Source organism: Podarcis cretensis (assembly GCF_951804945.1).
Source record: "Podarcis cretensis genome assembly, chromosome: 2".
Taxonomy (NCBI): domain Eukaryota; kingdom Metazoa; phylum Chordata; class Lepidosauria; order Squamata; family Lacertidae; genus Podarcis; species Podarcis cretensis.
Window position 1 is genome coordinate 113943516 of NC_137171.1, and position 26837 is coordinate 113970352.

General features: G+C 44.8%; 1 protein-coding gene and 1 long non-coding RNA gene across 3 annotated transcripts in view; both read right to left on the minus strand.

Moving 5' to 3' along the window:
• Positions 1-25978, minus strand: part of LOC307209176 — a 139247-nt gene extending 113269 nt beyond the window's left edge. Inside the window, exon 1 of the long non-coding RNA XR_013835382.1 lies at positions 25325-25978. This is a non-coding gene — a long non-coding RNA (uncharacterized lncRNA). The remainder of the gene's footprint in view (positions 1-25324) is intronic.
• On the minus strand, positions 7039-16948 carry LOC307207800 (uncharacterized protein). Of its 2 annotated transcripts, XM_079961861.1 has the most exons (7): positions 16852-16893; positions 16296-16381; positions 13192-13684; positions 12951-13026; positions 12585-12667; positions 11313-11439; positions 7039-10235 (listed from the first exon to the last, which is right to left on the minus strand). In XM_079961861.1, the coding sequence occupies exons 3-7, from the start codon at positions 13591-13593 to the stop codon at positions 8782-8784; spliced, it is 2142 nt and encodes a 713-aa protein (XP_079817987.1). In that variant the 5' UTR covers positions 13594-13684; positions 16296-16381; positions 16852-16893; the 3' UTR covers positions 7039-8781. The 2 variants fall into 2 exon arrangements, with proteins under 2 accessions (XP_079817987.1, XP_079817986.1); XM_079961860.1 differs by lacking the exon at positions 16296-16381 and having other exon boundaries at positions 16852-16948.
• Positions 25979-26837: the final 859 nt, after the last annotated feature.

A 26837-nucleotide genomic window follows, 5' to 3' on the forward strand; every position in this document is an offset into this window, starting at 1 on the left:
AACAAAGGGCAATAGTCCCACTTCACGGAACACAGTAACACAAACATCCTGTCTCTGTCACTTCCCACTCTGTGGAATGAAAACATACACCGTCATGTGATAGACAACAATCCCATGACTGCAATCATGGAGCAGGAATTCTAACAAATAGTAGCTGTGCCCTTTCTTATATCTCACTAATAGTATATAAACCCCGCTTAAATATATAAACCAAGACTTGAAAACCTCACTTTATAGCAAAGCTCTCTAACAGAATATTCAACAGAGCACCTATTTACCAGAGCACTTAAATTTCACACGATATAATTTCACCTTTCATGTAAAAAGGTAAAGGAACCCCTGACCATTAGGTCCAGTCGTGGCCGACTCTGGGGCTGTGGCGCTCATCTCGCTTTATTGGCCGAGGAGTCAGCGTACAGTTTCCAGGTCATGTGGCCAGCATGATTAAGCCACTTCTTGCGAAACAGAGCAGCGCATGGAAACGCCGTTTACCTTCCCGCTGGAGCGATACCTATTTATCTACTTGTACTTTGACGTGCTTTCAAACTGCTAGGTGGGCAGGAGCAGGGACCGAGCAACGGGAGCTCATCACTTCGCGGGGATTCGAACCGCCGACCTTTTGATTGGCAAGTCCTAGGCTCTGTGGTTTAAGCCACAGCACCACCTGTGTCCCTTCACCTTTCATGTACCTTTCATGTACCCACCCCACAAAAAAGAAACTTGCACCTAGACAACTAGTCCATCAGTTGTCTGACAGCTTCAGCAAATCACAGTCCACACGGAGATGAACTCCTCTTCTGGCCTCTAACACTCTTCACATGTTCTCAACAGCCACACACTCAGCCTGAGGGTGAGCGGGTGAGAAAATGAAAGATTGTTGGAGGAGGAGGAAGGAAAGGGTATTTCAAGAAAATGAAATGTTTTCCCGAATATCCATTTACGTCAAGCATAGCCAACACAGTGCCCACCTGCCCTATCAATCCTAGGTAGCATGGCCAATTGACAGGGATTGTGGGAGCTGTAACTCCATCCTCAATTTAGACAAATAAATAGATCAAAGCAGGGCTTTGTGGGGAGTGTCATTTTAAGGGGTGAAACTTACCAATTTTTGCAACTTTCTTCAGCGAGGGGGTCTTAACACACACACAAACACATATACAGTGGTACCTCAGGTTAAGTACTTAATTCGTGTGTTCTTAACCTGAAGTGAATGTAACCTGAAGCGTATGTAACCTGAGGTACCACTGTAGACACACACACACACACACACACAAACATACATACAGTGGTACCTTGGGTTACATACACTTCAGGTTACATACGCTTCAGATTACATACGCTTCAGGTTACAGACTCCGCTAACCCAGAAATAAACCAAGAAGAACCCAAAGTTCTTCGGGTTAAGAACTTTGCTTCAGGATGAAAACAGAAATCGTGTAGCAGTGGTGCGGCAGCAGCAGGAGGCCCCATTAGCTAAAGTGGTGCTTCAGGTTAAGAACAGTTTCAGGTTAAGAACGGACCTCCAGAACGAATTAAGTACTTAAACCAAGGTACCACTTTATATTTAAAACTGGAACACACTAAAGGTCCTTTTAAAAAAGGGATTGAGCCAGTGTCCATCAAAATCTCAGAGACTCTCCCAGACCTCAGAAGAGTGTGTGGTCACTACAAAGTGCGATCCTAAACTCCCAGTAGCCTGAATACCAAGTGTCTAGGTAGGTGGAGATTCTGTAACCCTGAGGCTGGCAGACACACACATCAGCAGTCACACGAAGGAACTTTTCTTAGGAATAAAAGGTTGTGGAGGGAGGGGGGGGGGCAGGCAGAAGGTAAAAAGAGAATACAAAATAAACCCACTGTGGCTCTGCAACTGAACTAAACATAGCCTATTGACTGTTCAGGTTTATTCACAAAGGGTCGGTAAAGCTGGGCAGCTTCATAGAAGATTCAGGATTCCAGTAGATTCAGGATTTCCAGATAGGAAACTGGATCCTCTGACCTTGAGGGAGGGGGCAACGAGGCTGCAAAGGCAGCTCCGCTTTTCTAAAAAGGCTCTTTCCTCGCAAGCTTCCCATGCTCCCCTTATTCAGTTGGGAGGAAGACTAGGTTGTGCAACAAAATAATAATAATAATAATAATAATAATAATAATAATAATAATAATAATAATGGGAGCTAGTTTTAAAGCACAGCAATTTCCCTAAGATGCCAGCTCAAAACAGCCGCCAGCTTTTTTACGCAGCAAGATAAGAAAGGAGGAGGTTACCTCCCAAAAAACGCTGCGTGCTGCCAATTCCGGTACTTCTTTAGGTGGGGAAGAGAGAGCAGAGACCGGCCAGCGTCCAGAGATGGCAAAGCTGTGGATGCGGAGGAAGCACCCGCGCGAAAGGGAAAGTTCGAAAGCTGCTCCTGGCGATCAATAAATAGTGGCGGCCGAAGCCACGCCTTTCCCTGCGGGGGGGGGGCGTGGGCGTGCCGTGCTTGGGGCAACGATCCATGAATGAGCGGAGCGCGCATGAATGAGAAGGCGCGCCGAGTGCCCACGGATCAACGCAGGTGGAGCAGCGAAAGTTGCGCGGGGGGGGGGGGGTGAAAGGTGAAAATCTGGCTTTGCAGGCAAGTCCCGAGTCTGCTCTCGCTTGGGTGCCATTTATTTTCTTGCAATGGGCCTCTTTCCACACGAGGGCTTTTAAAGGGCATCGCTTTCCTTAAAACTGCTTGGTGGGAGGGAAGACGTGTGTTTGCGAGAAGCTCTGGATCCCTCCTCGTTTCATTCGAGGGCGGATCCGCTCTCCGTGGATTGGCTGCTCCCGGGAAAGGTGTGGCTCAGACCAATTTTATTCCTTCTGTGGTTTCCCCGCCTGCCGAAAACAGGAGTGAAAAGGCAAGACGTCTTTTTTTTTTTTTAATTTCCAAATTTTTAACAAACACAAAAACAACATAAAAACAAACACAAAAAATCATATTTTCTTTACCTTATTTCCATAAACCTCTTTTCCCGGACTTCCCCATACCTTCCCCTTTTTGCATCTTTTATTTTAAACAATTATTTAGCAACCCTTCTTAGCCGGCAAGACGTCTATTTTATAGACGTAGAGACCAAACCTTGCCAACAAAGGTCCGTATAATCAAAGCTATGGTTTTCCCAGTAGTGATGTATGGAAGTGAGAGCTGGACCATAAAGAAGGCTGATTGCCAAAGAATGGATGCTTTTGAATTATGGTGCTGGAGGAGACTCTGCAAGAAGATCAAACCTATCCATTCTGAAGGAAATCAGCCCTGAGTGCTCACTGGAAGGACAGATCCTGAAGCTGAGGCTCCAATACTTCGGCCACCTCATGAGAAGAGAAGATCCCTGGAAAAGACCCTGATGTTGGGAAAGATGGAGGGCACAAGGAGGAGGGGACGACAGAGGACGAGATGGTTGGACAGTGTTCTCGAAGCTACCAGCATGAGTCTGACCAAGCTGCGGGAGGCAGTGGAAGACAGGAGTGCCTGGCCTGCTCTGGTCCATGGGGTCACGAAGAGACGGACACGACTAAACAACAACAGGTTTCATCACCTCTTCCTTCTCTTCTGGCTTAGTGCCAGAGTTGGGGCAGCTTCACTTTTTACTCTCTTTGCTTTCATTCTCTCAGGTCCCTCTCACCCCTTTTATTTCGTGCTGTTTATTTAAAAGCGTTGCTAAAGCGCATCATGATGCTTAAAAGCAAGCAAACTCTTAAGTGATCTAGTCACCCCTGACCACTGGCCCTATTAGCTAGGGATGATGGGAGTTGTAGTCCCAAAACATCTGGAGGGCCAAATTTGGGGATGGCTGGTCTAGAGAAACAGCATAAAAGGTTTTGCCCCGTATTCGAATTTGCCCCAGCCTCTCTGGGTAGCTTCCAGCATACAGTGGTACCTCAGGTTACATACGCTTCAGGTTACAAACGCTTCAGGTTACAGACTCCGCTAACCCAGAAATAGTGCTTCAGGTTAAGTACTTTGCTTCAGGATGAGAACAGAAATTGTGCTCCGGCGGCATGGCAGCAGCAGGAGGGTCCATTAACTAACTAATTAAGTACTTAACCCGAGGTACCTCTGTATATAAAAACATTTCCCGAAGAATCCTGGGATCTGCAGTTTAAGGATGCTGGGAGTTGCTAGAAAACATATGTACAGTGGTACCTCGGGTTACATACGCTTCAGGTTACATACACTTCAGGTAACACACTCCGCTAACCCAGAAATAGTGCTTCAGGTTAAGAACTTTGCTTCAGGATAAGAACAGAAATCGGGCTCCGGCAGCGTGGCAGCAGCGGGAGGCCCCATTAGCTAAAGTGGTGCTTCAGGTTAAGAACAGTTTCAGGTTAAGAACGGACCTCCAGAACGAATTAAGTACTTAACCTTCGTAGAGCTACAATCCCCAAAGGTCCATAAGAAGTGGAATTTGACTGTTAAACCACTCTGAGAATTGTAGCTCTTTAAGGGTGTATGTGTGTATCATCCTAAGAACTCTTGGCACTCTTAACGAAGTACGCTTCCCAAAATTCTTCAGGGGGAAGCCACAATTGTTAAAAGTGGTATAAGAATGTATGGTGCAGATTTGTCCTCGCTAAATGTTTGGGGGTGGAATGCGGCATCTGCACAACATGACCAGTCCAATGAAATATATCCTGAACGCAACATCATCTACTTACAGTACAACTTGTCACTGTTATGGGGAAAGGCTGAGCGAGCAGATCATCCAGCCAGCAAGCGGGAAAGCTTTTGGTTAAATGAAACCAAACTGACCTCAATTCTGGTGCAGTGTACTTTATTTGATCTTAACATGGAAACCCACTGTGGTATACAGTGGTACCTCGGGTTAAGTACTTAATTCGTCCTGGAGGTCTGTTCTTAACCTGAAGCACCACTTTAGCTAATGGGGCCTCCCACTGCCGCCGTAGCACGATTTCTGTTCTCATCCTGAAGCAAAGTTCTTAACCTGAGGTACTATTTCTGTATTAGCGGAGTCTGTAACCTGAAGCGTATGTAACCCGAGGTACCACTGTACAGTGGTACCTCGGGATACATACGCTTCAGGTTACATACGCTTCAGGTTACACACTCCACTAACCCAGATATAGTGCTTCAGGTTAAGAACTTTGCTTCAGGATAAGAACAGAAATCGGGCTCCGGCGGCGGCAGCAGGAGACCCTAGTAGCTAAAGTGGTGCTTCAGGTTAAGAACAGTTTCAGGTTAAGAACGGACCTCCGGAACGAATTAAGTACTTAACCCGAGGCACCACTGTACTTGCAAAGCAAGAGTCAAGCATAGCTCATCTGTTTGGGCATGCTGGTTTCAGTGACCAATTCGTGCTGCCAGTCAAGTAGAGTATAAGATGGGGAAGCTTTGGCCCTCCAGATGTTGTGGGATCAAAATTTCCATCTGCCCAAACCAGCATGACCAGTGGTCAGGGATGGTGTAAGCTGTGGTTCAGGGCTGAAGATTAGACACTTCTGAAGTAAAGCCTCAGAAAGTGTACAAATTCTCCCAATTTGCAATCAGATGAAGGCTTGTTTTTCCTTCAGGGTAGCTGTTGTTGAAGCCACGTTAGCATACGGCTGGGCTGAAAAGAAGGAAAGCAAAGACCTGCCTGTATTTATTATTTAATATTATTGAATTTATATACCTCTGTATACCCGGAGGTCTCAGGGCGGTTCACGCCTTTGTTCACTGCAAAGTGAAGTGGAACTATGACAGTGTTTTGTTTTGCAGTTGTGTAACAATTTGCTGCCACTTAGTACAATACCATATTTATTAAATTTATATCCCGCTCTTCCTCCCAAAGGAGTCCACGGCGGCAATTTATATGAGGAGTAAGGGTATTTAGATTTATAAATTCTGTATTATTTTGCCTTCCAAGGATGCGGTGCAGCAAGAGATTTATCTGTATACCTGCAGGAGCGTCTCCACTCCCATCGTTCAGCCCGGACACTGAGATCCAGCGCCGAGGGCCTTCTGGTGGTTCCCTCATTGCGAGAAGTGAGGTTACAGGGAACCAGGCAGAGGGCCTTCTCGGTAGTGGCACCCGCCCTGTGGAACGCCCTCCCTTCAGATGTGAAGGAAATAAGTAGCTATCCTATCTTTAAAAGACATCTGGAGGCAGCCCTGTTCAGGGAAGTTTTTAATATTTAACACTGTACTGTTATTAATACTTGATTGGGAGCTGCCCAGAGTGGCTGGGGAAACTCAGCCAGATGGGTGGGGTATAAATAAATTATTATTATTATTATGTTTCCAAACATATGAGACCAACTAAGACACTAGAGGTTCATAGTCCTTCACGTGCTGACCAAATCTGAACATATGTTGCAGGCAGAGTTCAGTACATTTTTTTGAGAAAGGTGTCCCTATGGTTTTTCTTTCAATATTCACATCTTTTGAGTTACTTTTCCCCTGGAAGCCCCAGCTGCCACGTTAGTGTGTGAATGATCCAAATTTATACTTTTGAGAACTTTCCAAAAGCAAACTGTGGTCATTCCTTCATTCCTTCAAAAAATAAAAATAAATGAGGGGTATCTTTCTATTTTCAGTTACTAATGAATTGGATAGAAAAAAAATATATTATCAACAATAACAACAGGTCAGAGCACAGAGCCATCAGCAAAAAAAGTTGCTGGAAGATGGAAGCCATTTTCCATAGATGGTGCTTATTCCATGAAATGATACCAGGAAAAACAACTCACAAACTTTTATATAAAGTACAGTTGTACCTTGGAAGTTGAACGGAATCTGTTCCGGAAGTCTGTTCAACTTCCAAAACATTCGGAAACCAATGCGCGGCTTTTGATTGGCTGCAGGAAGCTCCTGCAGCCAATCGGAAGCTGTGTAAGCCGCACCAAATGTTTGGGTTCCAAAGAACGTTCGCATACCGGAATACTCACTTCCAGGTTTGTGATGTGCGGGAGCCAAAACGTCCGAGTACCAAGGCGTTTGGGATCCAAGGTGCGACTGTATTGCAAACGTTCCACAAAAACAAAAAACAAAAGTAGGTTTCTAAAAACCCTTACAATTGGGGGAGGGATGGACCTTTATTTATTATTATTTAATAAAACCTATATGCCACTTGGTGGTAATAAAACATCTACGTGGTTCACTAGAAATGTTAAAATTATCAATTAAAAAGTTGAAAACAAGTAAAACGTTTGAAATAAAAAGGCAAAATTAAAACAGTTAAAAATATTATAATTGCCAGTATAAGATTAAAACACATCTACATCTATGCCTCTGGAAAGGCATACCTGATTAACAAGTATGTTAAGCAGGTACCAAAAGAGTGCAGCAATAGTCTGAGAGGAATTTCAGTTAAAGAGTGATCGAGAGCAGGGTTCACCAGGAGTTCCTGGAGCCTTCGCGTTCTTCTGAAGATCCTCCGGAGCACTGGGGAGGGCTTCACAACCTAGTATAACATTAACAGTGTATGTAAACAGAAGGAACCTTCAACTATTTTGTAGTGTATGTTCATGTTACAATAGATACATCCACATTCAATAATAGCTGAAGGGATGGGACCACAGGTGATACAGATTGGCAGCCAGGATACACACACAGACAAAAGATATACGTTGGACAAAGTGGCTTCCAAATCTTGAGAAGAAGAGCAAGACTTCTTTGGAGTGTTAGAGCTGACGATCTGTGGGGCGCAAGGCCTCGTGAAGAGGGTCACAAAACCTTGACTGGAGACACTGCCACTCAGCATGGTTTCAAAAACACCTCGTCCGTTGTGAGTCTCAGTTTAACACTGGGCAGGAAGTAGATCAGTGTCACTGTCTCAAGGAATACATGTGAGACACTGACAAAAATGTCCCACGAGTCAAGATCTGGTGCCCTATCCACACGGCATGGAAAAATGAGTCGGATGCTGCCACTGGGGTGAGCCGTGTTGTTCAGAGTCTTGGTTCAATTTAAGCCTCCTTCCACGTGTCTTGACATGTGCAGAGGAGAAGTGAAGTTGGCTGAAGCAAACAAATTTGCTTCCTGTTGCTCCCAACCACCTTTGAGGTTTAATGAACAGAGAAGAAGAGTTTGGATTTGATATATCTCGCTTTATCACTACCCGAAGGAGTCTCAAAGCGGCTAACATTCTCCTTTCCCTTCTTCCCCCACAACAAACATTCTGTAAGGTGAGTGGGGCTGAGAGACTTCAGAGAAGTGTGACTAGCTCAAGGTCACCCAGCAGCTGCATGTGGACAAGCGGGGAAGCAAACCCGGTTCACCAGATTACAAGACTACCGCTCTTAACCACTACACCACACTGGCTCTCAGTGTGGTGTAGTGGTTAAGAGAACTCTTTCTTCCTCATAGACACAGTTCTTTGCTCCCGGCATGTACTCATTATGTACTTTGAATGATCAAAGGAGGACAGGGGAATCCTTTACTTAACCTTTTCACAGAGGAAAACTTGTGGAGTTTCTGACAGATGTCCTGTGTGCGTTTAGCAGATACCAGGAAGAGCTTCAGTTGATACCACCACCACCCTAGACATGTTGAGGAGGACAGCAGAAGTTAGGAGCACCACAAATTTGCAATCTGGAGGCTCTAGAAGCAGAACTACATCAGCGTCTTCAAAGGAAAGCTCAGCATTGAGAGCTGAGTGTTGCCAAATCACATCTTGGCCAACGGCTTGCACCTCACAGATCTAGGTACATGGTATGAAAAAATACTGACTGTGCACTCCATGGTTTTGAGAGACAAGGTCAACTTCTGTGCAGGGTGGCCAAATGACAAGAACACCGTGGCAATCCTCACCTGCATACTAATGAAAGTTTCCTAAAATTAAATCCGTACACAGCCACTGATATGGTTTCTCGCCATTGTGAGTTCTTTGATGGGTGGTTAGATTGGAGCTCTGGCTGAAACTCTTTCCGCATTCCAAGCACTGATAGGGTTTCTCCCCGCTGTGAGTTCTTTGGTGGGAAGTGAGACTTTTCTTCCAGGTGAATCGCTTCCCACACTCCAAACACTGATAAGGTTTCTCCCCACTGTGTGTTCTTTGATGGTAAGTGAGGTAGGAGCTCTGGCTGAAGCTCTTTCCGCATTCCATGCAGTGGTATGGCTTCTCCCCGCTGTGAATTCTCTGATGAGCTGTGAGGTTGGACCTATGACTGAAGCTCTTTCCACATTCCAAGCACTGATAGGGTTTCTCCCCTGTGTGAATTCTCTGATGGGAAGTGAGAGGTGCGCTCTGACTGAAGCTCTTCCCACATTCCAAGCAATGATATGGCTTCTCCCCGGTGTGAATCCTTTGATGAGAAAGAAGACTTTCCTTCTGACTGAAGCTCTTTTCACACTCTTGGCACTGAAACGGCTTCTCCCCACGGTGACTACTTTGATGCCGACGGAAGTTTGTGCTCGCATTAAAGCTCTTTCCACATTCCAAGCACTGATAGGGTTTCTCCCCTGTATGAATTCTCTGATGAGAAGTGAGACTTTCCTTCCAGGTAAAGCTCTTTCCACACTCTTGGCACTGAAATGGTTTCTCCCCACGGTGAATACTTTGATGGCTATGGAATTTTGTGCTTGTGTTAAAGCTCTTCCCACACTCTTGGCACTGAAAGGGTTTCTCCCCGCTGTGAATTCTCTGATGTCGACGGAAGTTTGTGCTTGTATTAAAGCTCTTCCCACATTCCAAGCACTGATAGGGTTTCTCCCCTGTATGAATCCTTTGATGGAAAGTGAGACTTTCCTTCTGACTGAAGCTCTTTCCACATTCCAAGCACTGATATGGTTTCTCCCCTGTGTGAATTCTCTGATGTGAAGTGAGACGGTCGCTCCGACTGAAGCTCTTTCCGCATTCCAAGCACAGATATGGTTTCTCCCCACTATGTGTTCTTTGGTGGGAAGTGAGGCGGTGACTTCGACTGAAGCTCTTTCCACATTCCAAGCAATGATACGGTTTCTCCCCTGTATGAATTCTCTGATGGGAAGTGAGACTTTCTTTCTGACTGAAGCTCTTCCCACACTCTTGGCAATGGAACGGTTTCTCCCCACGGTGAATACTTTGATGTCGACGGAAGTTTCTGCTTGTATTAAAGCTCTTTCCACATTCCAAGCACTGATAGGGTTTCTTCCCAATGGGATTTCTTTGATAGGAAGCGAAATGGGAGCTCTGACTGAAGTTCTCTCCACATTCCAAATATTTAGATGGCTTCTCCACTGTGTGGATTTTGTTGTGAACTACCTTGTTCTTAATTTCCAATTCATCCCCACCTGCAACAAATGGAGAAATGGATTAGAGCCTCAAGAAAATAACGTAGCCCCAAATTATTGAACACTGCTAATTAATACTTGTGAAAGAGGAAGAACTGAAGGGAGTTAGATGTGAGAGCTTTACTACAGGGTTCTCTGCCTTTGTTGACGGCCATTAGCTGACATATTTATGGGAACCTGAGATTTGAAAAACCTGGTTCTTTTTGAGGAGATTTCACCCCTCCCATATCCAAGAATCTGCTGATGTTCACTGCTGATTCTCCAGAGAGGAGGGGGCGGTTTCTGCTCTCTACTTATTCCGCTCCAGCCTCACATCAAAGAGAGAGAGAGAGACCGAGTGTTAGAGAGAGATCGTGTGTATAGATAAGGTTGCTGCTAAGAGCAGCTGCAGACACTCAGTGCAGTTCAGCATTTTTTGTTTAGACCTCATTTAGCTCTGTATATAGCTGTGTATTATACTTGTAGATAGAATAAAGAAGATATTCTACAGAGCTGCTCTCCGAGTAGTTTATACTCTGCTATACTCTGCTGTGCGACGACTGTCTTCTTGTGGAAGTGAATCCGGTGCTCACAACTCTAAGCTGTGAGTCCACAGCACTTTGACCTGTTCCTATGTAGAAGGTGGTCTCTGGAAGTGCTACCCAGCTCGCCTAGCCCAGTCAGGGCTGAAGTGGATGAGTCCAGTTGATGACACTGGCTCAAGGGCGATGCTGACACTTTTCTGGGATGGATTTTGTTTGGCCCCATCGTGGAATCTGCTCCATCTTCAATGTCAGTAGTTTCTTTGGCCAACCGAAAACTGACAGAAGCAAAAACAAAAAACTTGATAGACGTTTCTTCAACTCTGAAGGCCTGGGTGGGCTGGTTCAGAGCAGACTGTTTCAAAGGCATAATCAGAGGAAGAATATTCACTGACGAAACAATAGATAGCCTTCCATTCAAGGTTAGCTGTGGGGGTGTTAGTGTCCCAAATGATTTGGGTGGCACTGTTGAGCTACGTCAAAATCTTAGCACTTTATGACATAGAAATACATACTGAATTTCAAAACAGATACTACGATCCAACAGGGAGCCTACCAAGAGAGTCCATTATCCCACAGTTCTCTTCCATGACTTTGTTATGCAGAGCTCTCTGGTCAGGATCCAGCAATGCCCACTCCTCGTCTGTGAAATAAACAGCCACATCTTCAAAGCGCACTGGACCCTAAAAGAAAAAGGGAAATGTCCTCCTCTTGGACAGCATAAAGATTATCTGCTACATATTTCTCTGTCATTTTCTGCTTGGTAATTGCTATGTTGATTTAATGATACTGTTTTGCTGCACATTCTGGATGTTTATTTTAACATTTTAATGGAATTCTTTTATTGTGTATTTTAATGGTGTTTATTAATCTGTGTAAATGGAACTCCACATTGTGTTCCTCAATCATTCTGTCTGTGCAAGCTTTCCAGTTTGCCAGGTGGAAGGATCTCCTCTCTACTCTCCCCATGTGCTGTTCTGTGGGGGGTACCCTACCAATGTGCTAAAGCCGAAACTATTTTAATACCGGTCCTGAAAAACCTACATTTGCTCCCAGGACGTTTCCAAGCACAATTCAAAGTGTTGGTGCTGATCTTTAAAGCCCTAAACGACCTCAGCCCAGTATACCTGAAGGAGCGTCTCCACCCCCATCTTTCAGCCCAGACACTGAGGTCCAGCTCCGAGGGCCTTCTGGCTGTTTCTGGCGAGAAGCCAAATTACAGGGAACCGGGCAGAGGGCCTTCTTGGTAGTGGCACCTGCCCTGTGGAACACCCTCCCATCAGATGTCAAGGAAATAAACAACTATCTGACTTTTAGAAGACATCTGAAGGCAGTTCTGTTTAGGGAAGTTTTTAATGTTTGATGTTTTATTGTGTTTTTAATATTCTGTTGGGAGCCACCCAGGGTGGCTAGGGGAACCCAGCCAGATGGGTGGGGTAAGTATGTATGAATGAACAAATAAATAAATAAATAAAATTCAAGGAGTGCATGGGAGGAGGGGGGAAGCCCTGTTTTGCAACTGATGGAGCTGGTTAGGTGAATCCTGGCCACTGTTTTTCATGGTTTGTAAAACTGCTTAGAAGCGTACTTTAGCATTAAACGATAAACATATAAATACAAACTTCAACTATTGATAAATAATACTAGCTAGTTACGGTGAGGTGGCTGTTTTTTATTCTCAGCACATAAACCGCCATGAATGGCCTTTTCAGCCATTGTTAAGGGAAGCTCTGACAGAAGCCCAGAGGAGAGAGATTTGTTTGGGCCCAGTGGCGCGCTTACTGCCCTAGTCCACTGCCTCTTCTCCCACAATGCTCCTTCCCCCTACCTGATCTGGTTCCACAGCCGCTGCTTCCCCTCTGCCACGATGAAAAGATGGATGAGAAGGTCTTGCCAGCACCATTCTGTCACCTGTGAGAAACAAGGGCAGGCGAGAAGCCTTTAGTGCATGCTTCTCAAAGGTCAAGTGGTGCATCTCTTAACCTACAAATTGGCCTTAGAAAAAGTCTCACCTGCTGAGGGTGTTTTGACATTTGTACCCATTTCCTATTTTAGTTGCGTAAAAATACATCCCCTCTCCTTGGGGCCCGTGGCTTCAAGTGTCTTCCCCCAAAGGATTAAAGGAACCCATCGATTAGTTTCAAAATCAACAGAATGTGACCAAACTGAGAGAGAGAAAATCATTCACCCTTACCCAGTGGCCTCTGTCTGGTGTCCAATCTCTCTGCCTCAGAGTAATCCAGGCACAATTCTACAAACAGATTCGCTCCCTGAATTAGCAACGAGGATTGCAAACAAAGAAAGGGGAGAATGATTAGAAAAGGAACAGCAGAGGCAAGGTATATCCGATTACCATTCCTTGGATGCTTTCCAAAAAAGGGACAGGAGTACCTTCCCTCATGTTCTGAGCCCATCAAGATGAAAGTTTCTCTCACCTGCTTGCTCTCCACTGCCTGACTCAGGAGGAAACCTTCGGCCAGGGCCACCGCCTGGGAACTGGTCTCCACGCCACATTCCCTCACCCAGCTCTCCATCTCCGGTGGAAGGACAGCCAAGAACTGCTCCAAGATCACCAGGTCCAGCATCTGAGCTTTCGTATGCCTTTCTGGCTTCAGCCACTGACGACAAAGGTGGTAGAGTCGGCTGCAAACCTCTCGGGGTCCTTTGGCCTCCTGGTAGCAGAACTGCCTGAACTGCTGGCTCTGCACATCTGAGCTGAGGGTGTCCTCCTCTCCCAGGATCTTCTGCACTGAGTTTTCCCAGAATCCTCCGATGCTCCTGGTTTGGATGGTATTGCCTCTTCCTGCTTGAGGCCCAGGCGAGTCTTGCTCATCCATCTGTACTCTCAGAAAGTCTCCAGGTGATCTGAAGGAATCCTTTTGTCTTCTGCCACGTTCTGCTTGTCCCAATTAAGGGTGCCAGCAAGTTCTGCAAAGCAATTACATTATCATAAAATTAATACACTGTCAGGAGAAGGAAAATGTTCCCTGAGCAAGTGTGGAAAAGTCCTGCTAGGAACCAGACCTGGTTTGCACCATAGCCTGGACTCTGAGCTTTCGAATGAAAGAAAGAAAGAAAGAAAGAAAGAAAGAAAGAAAGACCGCTACAATGCAAAATGTACAGGCAACTCAAGAGATTTCTATGAGATGAATCACTTCATTTCATTTCATTTGTTAGACTTATTAGCTGCTTGTCACCCAAAGGTCTCCAAGCGACTTACAGCATACACAAAAAACAAACATGCATACACACGCAACACAGTGGACGCTTGGGTTGCGAATGTGATCCGTGCGGGAAGCATGTTTGCAACCCGCAGCATTCGCAACCCGCAGCAGCGTGTCTGTGCACGCGCGGGTTGCAATTCGGCGCTTCTGTACATGTACGACTGCCGAAACCCGGAAGTAACCCGTTCTGGTACTTCCGGGTTTTTGGCGGTCTGTAACCCGAAAATACGCAACCTGAAGCATCTGTAATCTGAGGTATGACTGTACATATTACTATGGGGGGGGGAATGGGGGAACCATATAATATATTAATATTTCATAGAACATAACATCAATGCAAAAAACATACTCAAATAACAAAAAAGCAATACTCAGACCCCCCCCCCAATTAAGATATAGACAAAAATAAACAGAACTTCAGCCTCCCCTTAGCATAAAAATCATTCACATCAGACCAACTAAGAGAGCCAATGTGGTATAGTGGTTAAGAGCTGTAGACTCGTAATCTGGTGAACTGGGTTCGATTCCCCGCTCCTCCACATGCAGCTGCTGGGTGACCTTGGGCCAGTCACACTTCTCTGAAGTCTCTCAGCCCCACTCACCTCACAGAGTGTTTGTTGTGGGGGAAGAAGGGAAAGGAGAATGTTAGCCGCTTTGAGACTCCTTCAGGTAGTGATAAAGCGGGATAGCAAATCCAAACTATTCTTCTTCCTCTTCAACTACCTTCCCTCTTTAACCTCCCCACTCCACCCAGAAGTCTGCTGCTGCAAATCAGTGATGTGTGGTGTGTATGTGTGCTGTCCAATTTTTTCCAGGGTTGCTTCTGCCTTTCAGTGTTTTCAGTCAATGAATGAAGTCAGAACTGTGACTGACAAGTGACTGAATTGTACCTAGTTCAATTTGGACACTAGGCTATAATGTGGATCCTAACCTCAGGGTCCTAAAATGTTTTTCTCTCTCCCAACCCCACTTCAGATGCACATTTCCCCCCTGCTTCCATTTCATTTTTTAGCACTTGGATAAGTAAATAAGTACTGTAATTATGATTGTAGGACTGTGCTTGTAAAACAGTTTTAAAAAACCACACAAAAAAACCTGTTTTTAATACTGTGTTCTAATGTCGTAATCCGCCCTGGGAATTTCGGGTGAAGAACGGGTTAGCGTTAGAGTTAGGAGGTTGATAATAATAATGTTATATAGCTTAACTCACCCTAAAGGTAAAGGACCCCTGGATGGTTAAGTCCATCAAAGGCGACTATGGGGTTGCGACGCTCATCTCGCTTTTCAGGCCAAGGGAGCCGGCATTTGTCCACAGACAGCTTTCCAGCTCATGTGGCCAGCGTGACTAAACCGCTTCTGGCGCAACGGAACATCATGATGGAAGCCGGAGCGCACAGAAATGCTGTTTATCTTCCTGCCACAGTGGTACCTATTTATCTACTTGCACTGGCATGCTTTCGAACTGCTAGGCTGGCAGGAGCTAGGATAGAGCAACGGGAGCTCACTCCATCACAGGGATTTGAACCGCCGACCTTCTGATCGGCAAGCCCGAAGGCTCAGTGGTTTAGACCACAGCGCCACCCGAGTCCCTCTACCCACACACAAGCATGTAGGCTCAGGCAGCCTCGGTGACTAGCAGTGTCCATTTCCAGCTCTGGCTAGTTTGCCAGCCACAGTCAGAGATGATATAGTCATGGTACCCCATGCTGTGGGTCAGAATTGGATTACTGTAATGTGCTCTCTGTGCAACTGGCCTTGAAGGCGACTGAGAAACTAGTCCAAAATCCCCTCCTTCCCCTGACACACGAGACATGTGTTTTCAGGACCTGCCCTGTTCCTGTGGCTATAATTTCCTGACACTTTTCAATATTGAATATTTCTTAATGGTTGTAACCTGCCATGGAAAATAAATGTAGCAGTAGCAATAATAGTAATAACCATAACAAACAGAACAACAAGGAATAAATCCTCAAGGTTGGGGGGGGGGAATAAAGCCTCAACAAAGGGGGGGGGGTGGGACGTTGGAATTTGCAGGGGGTTTTTTTTCTCCCTCAAGGTTTGTGCATAACTAAACACAGACATTACAGCATCCTGAGAATAAAATAAAGCCTCAAACACACGTGTACACACAATCAACGTTTTACTCCATATGGTTGATCTAACTTTAAATTCTATTCACTTCGACACCTCACCTCTCATATTCATCAACAGACCAACACTTCGTATTGTTTCATTGGTAACATGAGAGGAAAAATCACTATTAGACGTAATTAACCTGAGTCTCCAGACATACCATTTGTGATGCTGAGTGTTACCTGTTAACTCTGCTCTATCCTGTTCCCTCCTTTGTTTTCGGCTTTGTTTAAACCAATTCAAGAACCAAGAACTTCCACACGGACCACTGCAAACGAACCACATGTTGTAGATATTGCTGCAAATGTATTGTGCTGTTTTTTGTGTGATATGCAAACGACATGAGAAGGCTTGATCTCTCTCTCTTTGTATCATTTATTATCCCTGTGATCCTTGTTAATAAATGTGACTTCATTCATTCATTCATTCATTCATTCATCGGTTTATTTGCATTCCATTTTCTTTTTTTCCTGACCCCAATATCCCTCCCCAAGCTGCGAATTGATACAAATACAGAAGAATACAGTTGCAGACCTAGATGTAAAACTCGCCCCCTGCCTGGCTTTGCAGAGGGGAAGCGGAGAGGAACCTCTGCTCCCAGATTTGGGGGTGGTGTCTTGGAGGGGGCTTCCCCCATGCATTAGCTGACTGGGGGGGCCCATGCACCCTCCCCCTGCAGCCCTGGGATCCCCCACTTCTCCCAAATGCACACTATTGGAGAAGAGAGGGAAGACTCACCAGATCCCTTAAGCCGCCGCCGACGCAGCACTTAGAGAGGAGAGACACAAAAGCCGTGCCCCCCTCCTCTTGCAGGAAGGGACTTTGGAGGGGGGGGGCTTTTGCTCTGGAGGACCATGGAACTGTCCTCTCTAGGAATCCAGAGCACTTCATTTTTAACCCTTGGAAAGCCGAACGCAGCAAAATCACGCCTCCCTCTCAACGCGCATTGCGCGCACACGCAAAGATGTTTTATTTTAGGGGACCGTCTTGTCTGGCGTTCTGAGCTGCTCCGTCCCTCGGCCAGAAACGGGAAGAAAAAGACTGCGAGAAATAGGAAACCCCATTATAGAAGCGGACCATAAAGAAGGCTGATCGCCGAAGAATTGATGCTTTTGAATTCTGGTGCTGGAGGAGACTCTTGAGAGTCCCATGGACTGCAAGAAGATCAAACCTCTCCATTCTGAAGGAAATCAGCCCTGAGTGCTCACTGGAAGGACAGATCCTGAGGCTGAGGCTCCAGTACTTTGGCCACCTCATGAGAAGAATAGACTCCCTGGAAAAGACCCTGATGTTGGGAAAGATGGGGGGCACAAGGAGAAGGGGATGACAGAGGACGAGATGGTTGGACAGTGTTTTCGAGGTTACCAGCATGAGTCTGACCAAACTGCGGGGGGGCAGTGGAGGACAGGAGTGCCTGGCGTTCTCTGGTCCATGGGGTCACGAAGAGTCAGACACGACTAAACGACTAAACAACAACAACAATTATAGAAGCATGGCATTGTAGAGTTGGAAGGGACCTGAGAGTTATTTAGTTCAACATGGGCATAGCCAGTGGGGGAGCAGGGAGGGGCAGCTGACCCTGCCCCCATCAATAAAATTTTTGTTCTTTAGTCGTTTAGTCGTGTCCGACTCTTCGTGACCCCATGGACCAGACCACGCCAGGCACTCCTGTCTTCCACTGCCTCCCGCAGTTTGGTCAAACTCATGCTGGTAGCTTCGAGAACACTGTCCAACCATCTCGTCCTCTGTCGTCCCCTCCTCCTTGTGCCCTCCATCTTTCCCAACATCAGGGTCTTTTCTCTTCTCATGAGGTGGCCAAAGTATTGGAGCCTCAGCTTCAGGATCTGCCCTTCCAGTGAGCACTCAGGGCTGATTTCCTTCAGAATGGATAGGTTTGATCTTCTTGCAGTCCATGGGACTCTCAAGAGTCTCCTCCAGCACCATAATTCAAAAGCATCAATTCTTCGGCGATCAGCCTTCTTTATGGTCCAGCTCTCCCTTCCATACATCACTACTGGGAAAACCATAGCTTTAACTATACGGACCTTTGTTGGCAAGGTGATGTCTCTGCTTTTTAAGATGCTGTCTAGGTTTGTCACTGCTTTTCTCCCAAGAAGCAGGCGTCTTTTAATTTCGTGACTGCATCAATAGAAATACATAACTAAATTTTTATTATATGCGACGTCTGCAGCAAGAATCCTGGTGGCTAAGTATTGGAAAGGGAATCAGTTACTCACTAGGGGAGAATGGTTAAGTAAGCTTTCAGAATATTTAGAATTAGGCAAATTGACAAATATAGTAAGACAAAAACCAAAAAGTGAAGTGAAAAAAGAATGGGAGTGTCTAAATGAATACCTTAAAAGCCAAGATTCAAGGACAGAAACCTGGCTGAGTCTGGAATAACCTTGTGAAGTGAAAGGATAAGAAAGAGGGATTTATAACTAGATCCTAGGATAGAGATGATCAGGAAAACAGGAAGACACAGTGAGAGGTAAAGGAGGTGCTGTGGGATTGGTGGATTATATTATTATTTTTCTTTCAATTTTTTAAAATTATTTTTCCAAATTTATAACAGACATATCAACAACAAGAAAAACATCAACAAACAAACAAACATTTATCCTGACTGTAATAATTCCACTTTTGTTATTATCGGGTGACTTCCACAAGTCCCCCTGGCTGAGTTTCCATATAAATCATTGTAGCAGTTTTCCAAAACCATTTTCACATACAATTTACTTGGTCAATTAACATCTTTCTTTCTTTTCATTTTGACTTTTATCCTTAATATTCACAATATCACATATTCAAATCCTAGGCCAATCTGTTACTCCCAAGTATTTTCTATTTAAGTTATCTTAACATATTTAACTAAATAATCTTTAAATTTCTTCCATTCCTCTTGATATTCCTCCTCCTTCTGGTTGTGGACTCTTCCGGTCAGGTCGGCTAGCTCCAAAAAGTCCATCATCTTCATCCGCCATTCCTCCACTGTTGGCACTTCTTGTAGTTTCCAATTTTTGGCCAGCAAAATTCTAGCTGCAGTTGTGTCATACAAAAGCAATCTAACATCTTTCTTGGGCAATTCCAAACCTATTATTCCAAGTAGAAAGGCCTCTGGTTTCTTAATAAATGTATATTTCAACATTTTTTTCAATTCATTATAAATCTTTTCCCAGAAGTCTTTCACCCTGGGACACATCCACCACATATGGTAAAATGTACCTTCTTTTTCTTTACATTTCCAACATAGATTATCACTTTTGTGGTGTTGTTGTTTAGTCGTTTAGTCGTGTCCGACTCTTCGTGACCCCATGGACCAGAGAACGCCAGGCATTCCTGTCCTCCACTGCCCCCCGCAGCTTGGTCAGACTCATGCTGGTAACCTCGAAAACACTATCCAACCATCTCGTCCTCTGTCGCCCCCTTCTCCTTGTGCCCTCCATCTTTCCCAACATCAGGGTCTTCTCCAGGGAGTCTTCTCTTCTCATGAGGTGGCCAAAGTACTGGAGCCTCAGCTTCACAATCTGTCCTTCCAGTGAGCACTCAGGGCTGATTTCCTTCAGAATGGAGAGGTTTGATCTTCTTGCAGTCCATGGGACTCTCAAGAGTCTCCTCCAGCACCATAATTCAAAAGCATCAATTCTTCGGCGATCAGCCTTCTTTATGGTCCAGCTCTCACTTCCATACATCACTACTGGGAAAACCATAGCTTTAACTATACGGACCTTTGTTGGCAAGGTGATGTCTCTACTTCTCAAGATGCTGTCTAGGCCTGTCATTGCCCTTCTCCCAAGAAGCAGACGTCTTTTAATTTCGTGGCTGCTGTCACCATCTGCAGTGATCATGGAGCCCAAGAAAGTAAAATCTCTCACTGCCTCCATTTCTTCCCCTTCTATTTGCCAGGAGGTGATGGGACCAGTAGCCATGATCTTCGTTTTTTTGATGTTGAGCTTCAGACCATATTTTGCACTCTCCTCTTTCACCCTCAATAAAAGGTTCTTTAATTCCTCCTCACTTTCTGCCATCAAGGTTGTGTCATCTGCATATCTGAGGTTGTTGATATTTCTTCCGGCAATCTTAATTCCGGCTAGGGATTCATCCAGCCCAGCCTTTCGCATGATGAATTCTGCATATAAGTTAAATAAGCAGGGAGACAAAATGCAGCCTTGTCGTACTCCTTTCCCAATTTTGAACCAGTCAGTTGTTCCATATCCAGTTCTAACTGTAGCTTCTTGTCCCACATAGAGATTTCTCAGGAGACAGATGAGGTGATCAGGCACTCCCATTTCTTTAAGAACTTGCCATAGTTTGCCATGGTCGACACAGTCAAAGGCTTTTGCATAGTCAATGAAGCAGAAGTAAATGTCTTTCTGGAACTCTCTAGCTTTCTCCATAATCCAGCGCATGTTTGCAATTTGGTCTCTGGTTCCTCTGCCTCTTCTAAATCCAGCTTGCACTTCTGGGAGTTCTCGGTCCACATACTGCTTGAGCCTTCCTTGTAGAATTTTAAGCATAACCTTGCTAGCGTGAGAAATTAGTGCAATTGTGCGATAGTTGGAGCATTCTTTGGCACTGCCCTTCTTTGGGATTGGGATGTAGACTGATCTTCTCCAATCTTCTGGCCACTGCTGAGTTTTCCAAACTTGCTGGCATATTGAGTGTAGCACCTTAACAGCATCATCTTTTAAAATTTTAAATAGTTCAGCTGGAATACCATCACTTCCACTGGCCTTGTTATTTGCAGTGCTTTCTAAGGCCCATTTGACTTCACTCTCCAGGATGTCTGGCTCAAGGTCAGCAACCACACTACCTGGGGTATATGAGACATCCGTTTCTTTCTGGTATAATTCCTCTGTGTATTCTTGCCACCTCTTCTTGATGTCTTCTGCTTCTGTTAGGTCCTTTCCACTTTTGTCCTTTATTATGGAAATCTTTGTATGAAATGTTCCTTTCATATCTCCAATTTTCTTGAACAGATCTCTGGTTCTTCCCATTCTATTGCTTTCCTCTATTTCTTTGCATTGCTTGTTTAAGAAGGTCTTCTTGTCTCTCCTTGCTATTCTTTGGAAATCTGCATTCAATTTCCTGTATGTTTCACGATCTCCCTTGCATTTTGCTTGCCTTCTCTCCCCCGCTATTTGTAAGGCCTCATTGGACAGCCACTTTGCTTTCTTGCATTTCCTTTTCATTGGGATGGTTTTCGTTGCTGCCTCCTGTATAATGTTACGAGCCTCCATCCATAGTTCTTCAGGCACTCTGTCCACCAAATCTAAATCCTTAAACCTGTTCCTCACTTCCACTGTGTATTCATAAGGGATTTGACTTAGATAGTATCTTACCGGCCCAGTGGTTTTTCCTACTTTCTTCAGTTTAAGCTTGAATTTTGCTATAAGAAGCTGATGATCTGAGCCACAGTCAGCTCCAGGTCTTGTTTTTGCTGACTGTATAGAGCTTCTCCATCTTTGGCTGCAGAGAATATAATTAATCTGATTTCGATGCTGCCCATCTGGTGATGTCCATGTGTAGAGTCGTCTCTTGTGTTGTTGGAAAAGCGTGTTTGTGATGACCAGCTTGTTCTCTTGACAGAACTCTATTAGCCTTTGCCCTGCTTCGTTTTGATCTCCAAGGCCAAACTTGCCAGTTGTTCCTTTTATCTCTTGACTCCCTACTTTAGCATTCCAATCCCCTATAATGAGAAGAACATCCTTCTTTGGTGTCACTTCTATAAGGTGTTGTAAGTCTTCATAGAATTGGTCAATTTCAGTTTCTTCAGCACCAGTAGTTGGTGCATAAACTTGGATTACTGTGATGTTAAAAGGTCTGCCTTGGATTCGTATCGAGATCATTCTATCATTTTTGAGATTGCATCCCAGTACAGCTTTTGCCACTCTTTTGTTGACTATGAGGGCCACTCCATTTCTTTTACGGGTTTCTTGCCCACAGTAGTAGATATGATGGTCATCCGAACTGAATTCACCCATTCCCGTCCATTTTAGTTCACTGATGCCCAGGATGTCAATATTTATTCTTGCCATCTCATTTTTGACCACCTCCAACTTACCCATGTTCATGGTTCTTACATTCCAGGTTCCTATGCAATATTTTTCTTTACAGCATTGGACTTTCCTTTCGCTTCCAGGCATATCCGCAACTGAGCGTCCTTTCGGCTTTGGCCCAGCCGCTTCATCAGCTCTGGATCTACTTGTACTTGCCCTCCGCTCTTCCCCAGTAGCATGTTCGACGCCTTCCGACCTGAGGGGCTCATCTTCCAGCGTCATAACTTTTATATGCCTGTTGTCTTTGTCCATGGAGTTTTCTTGGCAGGGATACTGGAGTGGCTTGCCGGTTCCTCCTCCAGGTGGATCACGTTTGGTCAAAACTCTCCACTATGACCTGTTCATCTTGGGTGCCCTGCTCGGCATAGTTCATAGCTTCTCTGAGTTCTTCAAGCCCCTTCGCCACGGCAAGGCAGTGATCCATGAAGGGGACTTTTGTGGTAGATCTTTGCTAATTTTACAGAGGTTACAGTAAGTACCATCATTTTCATAACATTTTCCTTTAACACCATACATGCAGTAAACTTAACCCCTTTCTTCCACAACCTTTTCCAATCTTCAAACATTATATTGTGTCCAAAATCTCTTGCCCAATCTATCACCACAGATTTAACTTGTTCATCCTTTGTATGCCGCTCCAACAGTAAATTATACATTTTTAGATAGGTTTTTAACATTAGTATCTAACAACTCCATTTCCAGTTTGGTTTTTTCCATTTCAAAACCTTGGTGGATTATATTATTAACTTGTAAAATATGGATTTTTTTAAAATATGTTGTTTTTTGTGTTTTGTGTATTGTTATTTTTTGATATTTTTCGTGTTGTGTGGAAAATACAAATAAAATTTATTTAATTTTTTTAAAAAAATAAAATAAAATAAAAATAAAAATACATAACAAACTGAGGTTCTGGCCCTCCCCACAAAAGGTCTGCCCCCCTACCAAAAATCCTGGCTACGCCCATGTAGTTCACCCCTCTGCAATGCAGGAATCTCAGCTAAAGCGTCCAGGACTGAGGGCCATCCATCCTCTGCTTAAAAACCTCCCATAAAGGAGAGTGCACAATCTTCGGGGGGGGGGGGAGAACGGGACAGCACAGAGACCATTCCTCTGTTGTCAAAATTGGGGGTTTGGTTTTTGCTGCCCCACTCCCCATGGGACTCTTGAGTCCCCTAAGTTCATGATCGGTTAGAGAAGAATGGATGGAGGCAGGATCCAGTGGAAAGCAAGGCAGATATTTATTTTTTTCTGTTGCAACAGAGTTCCCTCCCTTCCTTTCCAAGGAGGGATAGACCCTGAACAAAAGACTTTTGATATTGCCCAATGCCCTTAGCCAAAGACCACCCCAAAATCATCATACATACATCACAGGACTTGGTCTACAGCAGAAATCCTGTCTGCCCGGATACCTGGTAATAGTTGCTGGTTGTATTAACTGGGCAGCCTGGCCATCTTTTGTGGTGGTTAATACTTTAGTTTCTAAATCCATGTCACAGGCTCACACTATTCAAACACAAATACGCCCTTAAGGCGGGATTTGTAATCAAAAAGACAGTGAGAAGGTGAAATATACTCAAGAGTCGCAAAGTGATTTCATGCTCTTTATTCAGCTCATGGTGGTGAGGAGGAATGAATGAATGTCCCCTCAAAGTATCTGCTTTATATACATTATTTACACAATGGGCTGCACATTATTGGCTAATTCCGGAATTCTACTGTAAGCCAATCAGGTTGTGGATTCACTTCAATCTGGAGCATGATTGGGTGGTTCCTGCCAACCAATCATACTGCTGCATTGTTCTAGGACCAATCAGACTGCTGCATTCTGAATCCTATTGTTCTAGGACCAATCAGACTGCTGCCTTTTGGATCCTATTGTTCTAGGACCAATCAGACTGCTGCAGTTGGATCCTATTCGACTCAGTACATAACAGAAGGCTTTCCCCATTTGCCTCCCTTACTGCAGAAGAATATTTGAGGTCTTTAGGAGAGTCAAAATGGCATCAGGGTTGCTCTCCTGTACTATTTCAGACACACGGTTTATATATTTAGATATGTGCGCATTTATGAATATTTATTCTATATTTGAGGGATGCAGATGGCGCTGTGGGTTAAACCACAGAGCCTAGGAATTGCTGATCAGAAAGTCGGTGGTTCGAATACCCGCGACGGGGTGAGCTCCCGTTGCTCAGTCTCTGCTCCTGCCAACCTAGCAGTTCAAAAGCACGTCAAAGTGCAAGTAGATAAATAGGTACTGCACCGGTGGCATTTCCGTGCGCTGCTCTGGTTCTCCAGAAGCAACTTAGTCATGCTGGCTACGTGACCCAGAAGCTGTATGCCGGCTCCCTCGGTCAATAAAGCGAGATGAGCACCGCAACCCCAGAGTTGGTCACGACTTGACCTAATGGACAGGGGTCCCTTTACCTTTTTATTCTATATTTGAGACCTTAGAATTCTTACAACACTCCTATTGTCCGAAAGTTATTCCTGATATTGAGTCGGAAGCTCCTTGTAACTTGAAGCCATTGGTTCGTATCCCACTCTCCGGAGCAGGAGAAAACAAGCTTGTTCCTTCATGCGAAGAGCCCTTTAGATATTGGAAGATGGCTATCATATCTCCCATTCAGCCAGCTCTCTGAATGAGTGAAGATGGGAGAGGCTACCCCCATCCCATTAAACATATTGATTTTTAATTGTATTTTAGTTCCTGCTCTTATTCCTTGCAATTCTTTGTATCGCGGCCTTAATTCTGTGGAATGTGATAAAATGCAAAACGTAAGTTATAAAAGAAGCAATAAAAATACAATTAAAGTTCATGCACAGAACAGAACACTGCAAAGGCTACAACAAACTGGGGGGTGGAGGAAACAATTAAGTGGTCTGCTAAAGCCCTCAGCAATTTTCAAGTGGCCATGGAGTGCGAGGGGGAGGAGAGAGTTTGAGAACCCCTGTTGTAAGCTACTTTGAGGACCTTGGCTGAAAAGTGGCATGTGAATCTTCTATCATTGCACCTCTGCCCAGTTGTGGGTCAGAGGAGCCCAGGATCCGTGTGAATAACATGGGCATCTTCTCTAGCCTTTGTTAGCCTTTAAAGGGGTAGAAGCAGACACAAACAAGGCTCCAGAGTGGGAGCAGAAGCTGCTCTCTGATACGATACGATAATCTTTATTGTCATTGTCCCATACAGAACAACAAAATTGAAAAAATCTACACCAGACATTCAAAAACTAACAAGCCTGCTATCCCAGCTATCCCAGCCTGGTTAACCCCCTGCTAAGCAGTTTAATAATAATAATAATAATAATAATAATAATAATAATATTTATACCCCACCAATCTGATTAGGTTTCCCCAGCCACTCTGGGCAGCTCCCAACAGAGTATTAAAAACATCAAACATTAAAAACTTCCCTAAACAGGGCTGCCTTCAGATGTCTTCTGAAAGTCAGATAGTTGTTTATTTTGTTGACATCTGGTGGGAGGCCGTTCCACAAGGCAGGCGCCACTACCGAGAAGGCCCTCTGCCTGATTCTCTGTAACCTCGCTTCTCACAGTGAGAGAACTGCCAGAAGGACCTCAGAGCTGGACCTCAGTGTCTGGGCTGGATGATGGAGGTGGAGATGCTCCTTCAGTTCTGGGTCTGATCAGTGCCTGATGGGTGACTGTCTGGAAACCATAGTCCCTTGCTGATAAGAACACAGGAAGAGCCCAACAGGAGGAAAGAAAATGCTAACTCACAGCAAAATAGCATGTCTCTTCCCTGCGAAAAGTCTTTACAGCTGTGAGCCCTTCCATCTTATGCCTAGGTTGTACATATGTGCAAATAATGCTATATATATACCATAAAAGAGACCAGTGTCTCCAGTGACCTTTATTCCAGGTACCATTCTCACTGCTTGGAGATACAGTGCATGCAGCATTCGCCTTATAGCTCTTATGGACAAAGGTGGACAGTACCAAAGTCACCCATCTTTTAGTAACCTCCAGATTAGATTACTGTAATGTGCTTTACATGGAACTGCTCTTGAAAAACATTTGATAACTTCAGCCAGTGCAGAATGCTGCTGTCGGAATGCTAACGGGAACTAGGCGTTTTGAGTCTATCATGTCAGTAGTGTGGGATTTGTATTGGCGGCCAATTATATTCCAGGCTCAGTTTAAGGTTCCGTGCCTTTGGTGGCATTAACAGCATGGAAACTGGGTACTTTAGGCCCCCAGCTGGATTGTGCGAAGATCCCTTGGCTCCAACGTAAATCAGTGACTCATGTCTGCTGACATGAGCACACTATATCAGCAGAGCAAACTGTGCAAACAGAAGAGGCAGGAGGCTTGTGGATACATACTACAAGCTACAGATTTATTAAGCATAAATCAGGACAAAGAAACATGTCGTCTCTCCTTGCCGTCTCCTCAGAGAGAGAGAGTCAAAAGCCAAAGCCAAAGCTATACACAGCAGAAGTTCCGCTTACGCCAGCAAACTGTGCTGGAATGTAAACAGACATGTGACACGTAACAATCCCATGTCTGCAATTTAAGGTGGAATGCAAAATCCCAACACCATCTGCCCCTCTCCACATAGTCCTGCTATCATCTGGGGCCCTGCTGCAAATTCCTCAACACTTTTAAAGGATTGTGTCTGTTTTATTCTGCATTCATCATGGTTTGT

Coding starts and splice junctions, on each gene's coding strand:
- LOC307207800 (XM_079961860.1), bottom strand. CDS start 13,593: ATGGATGAGCAAGACTCGCCTGGGCCTCAAGCAGGAAGAGGCAATACC. Junction 12,668..12,950: donor CACCAGACAGAGGCCACTGG/GTAAGGGTGAAT, acceptor TGTTTCTCACAG/GTGACAGAATGGTGCTGGCA. Junction 10,236..11,312: donor TGGGATAATGGACTCTCTTG/GTAGGCTCCCTG, acceptor CATTTGTTGCAG/GTGGGGATGAATTGGAAATT.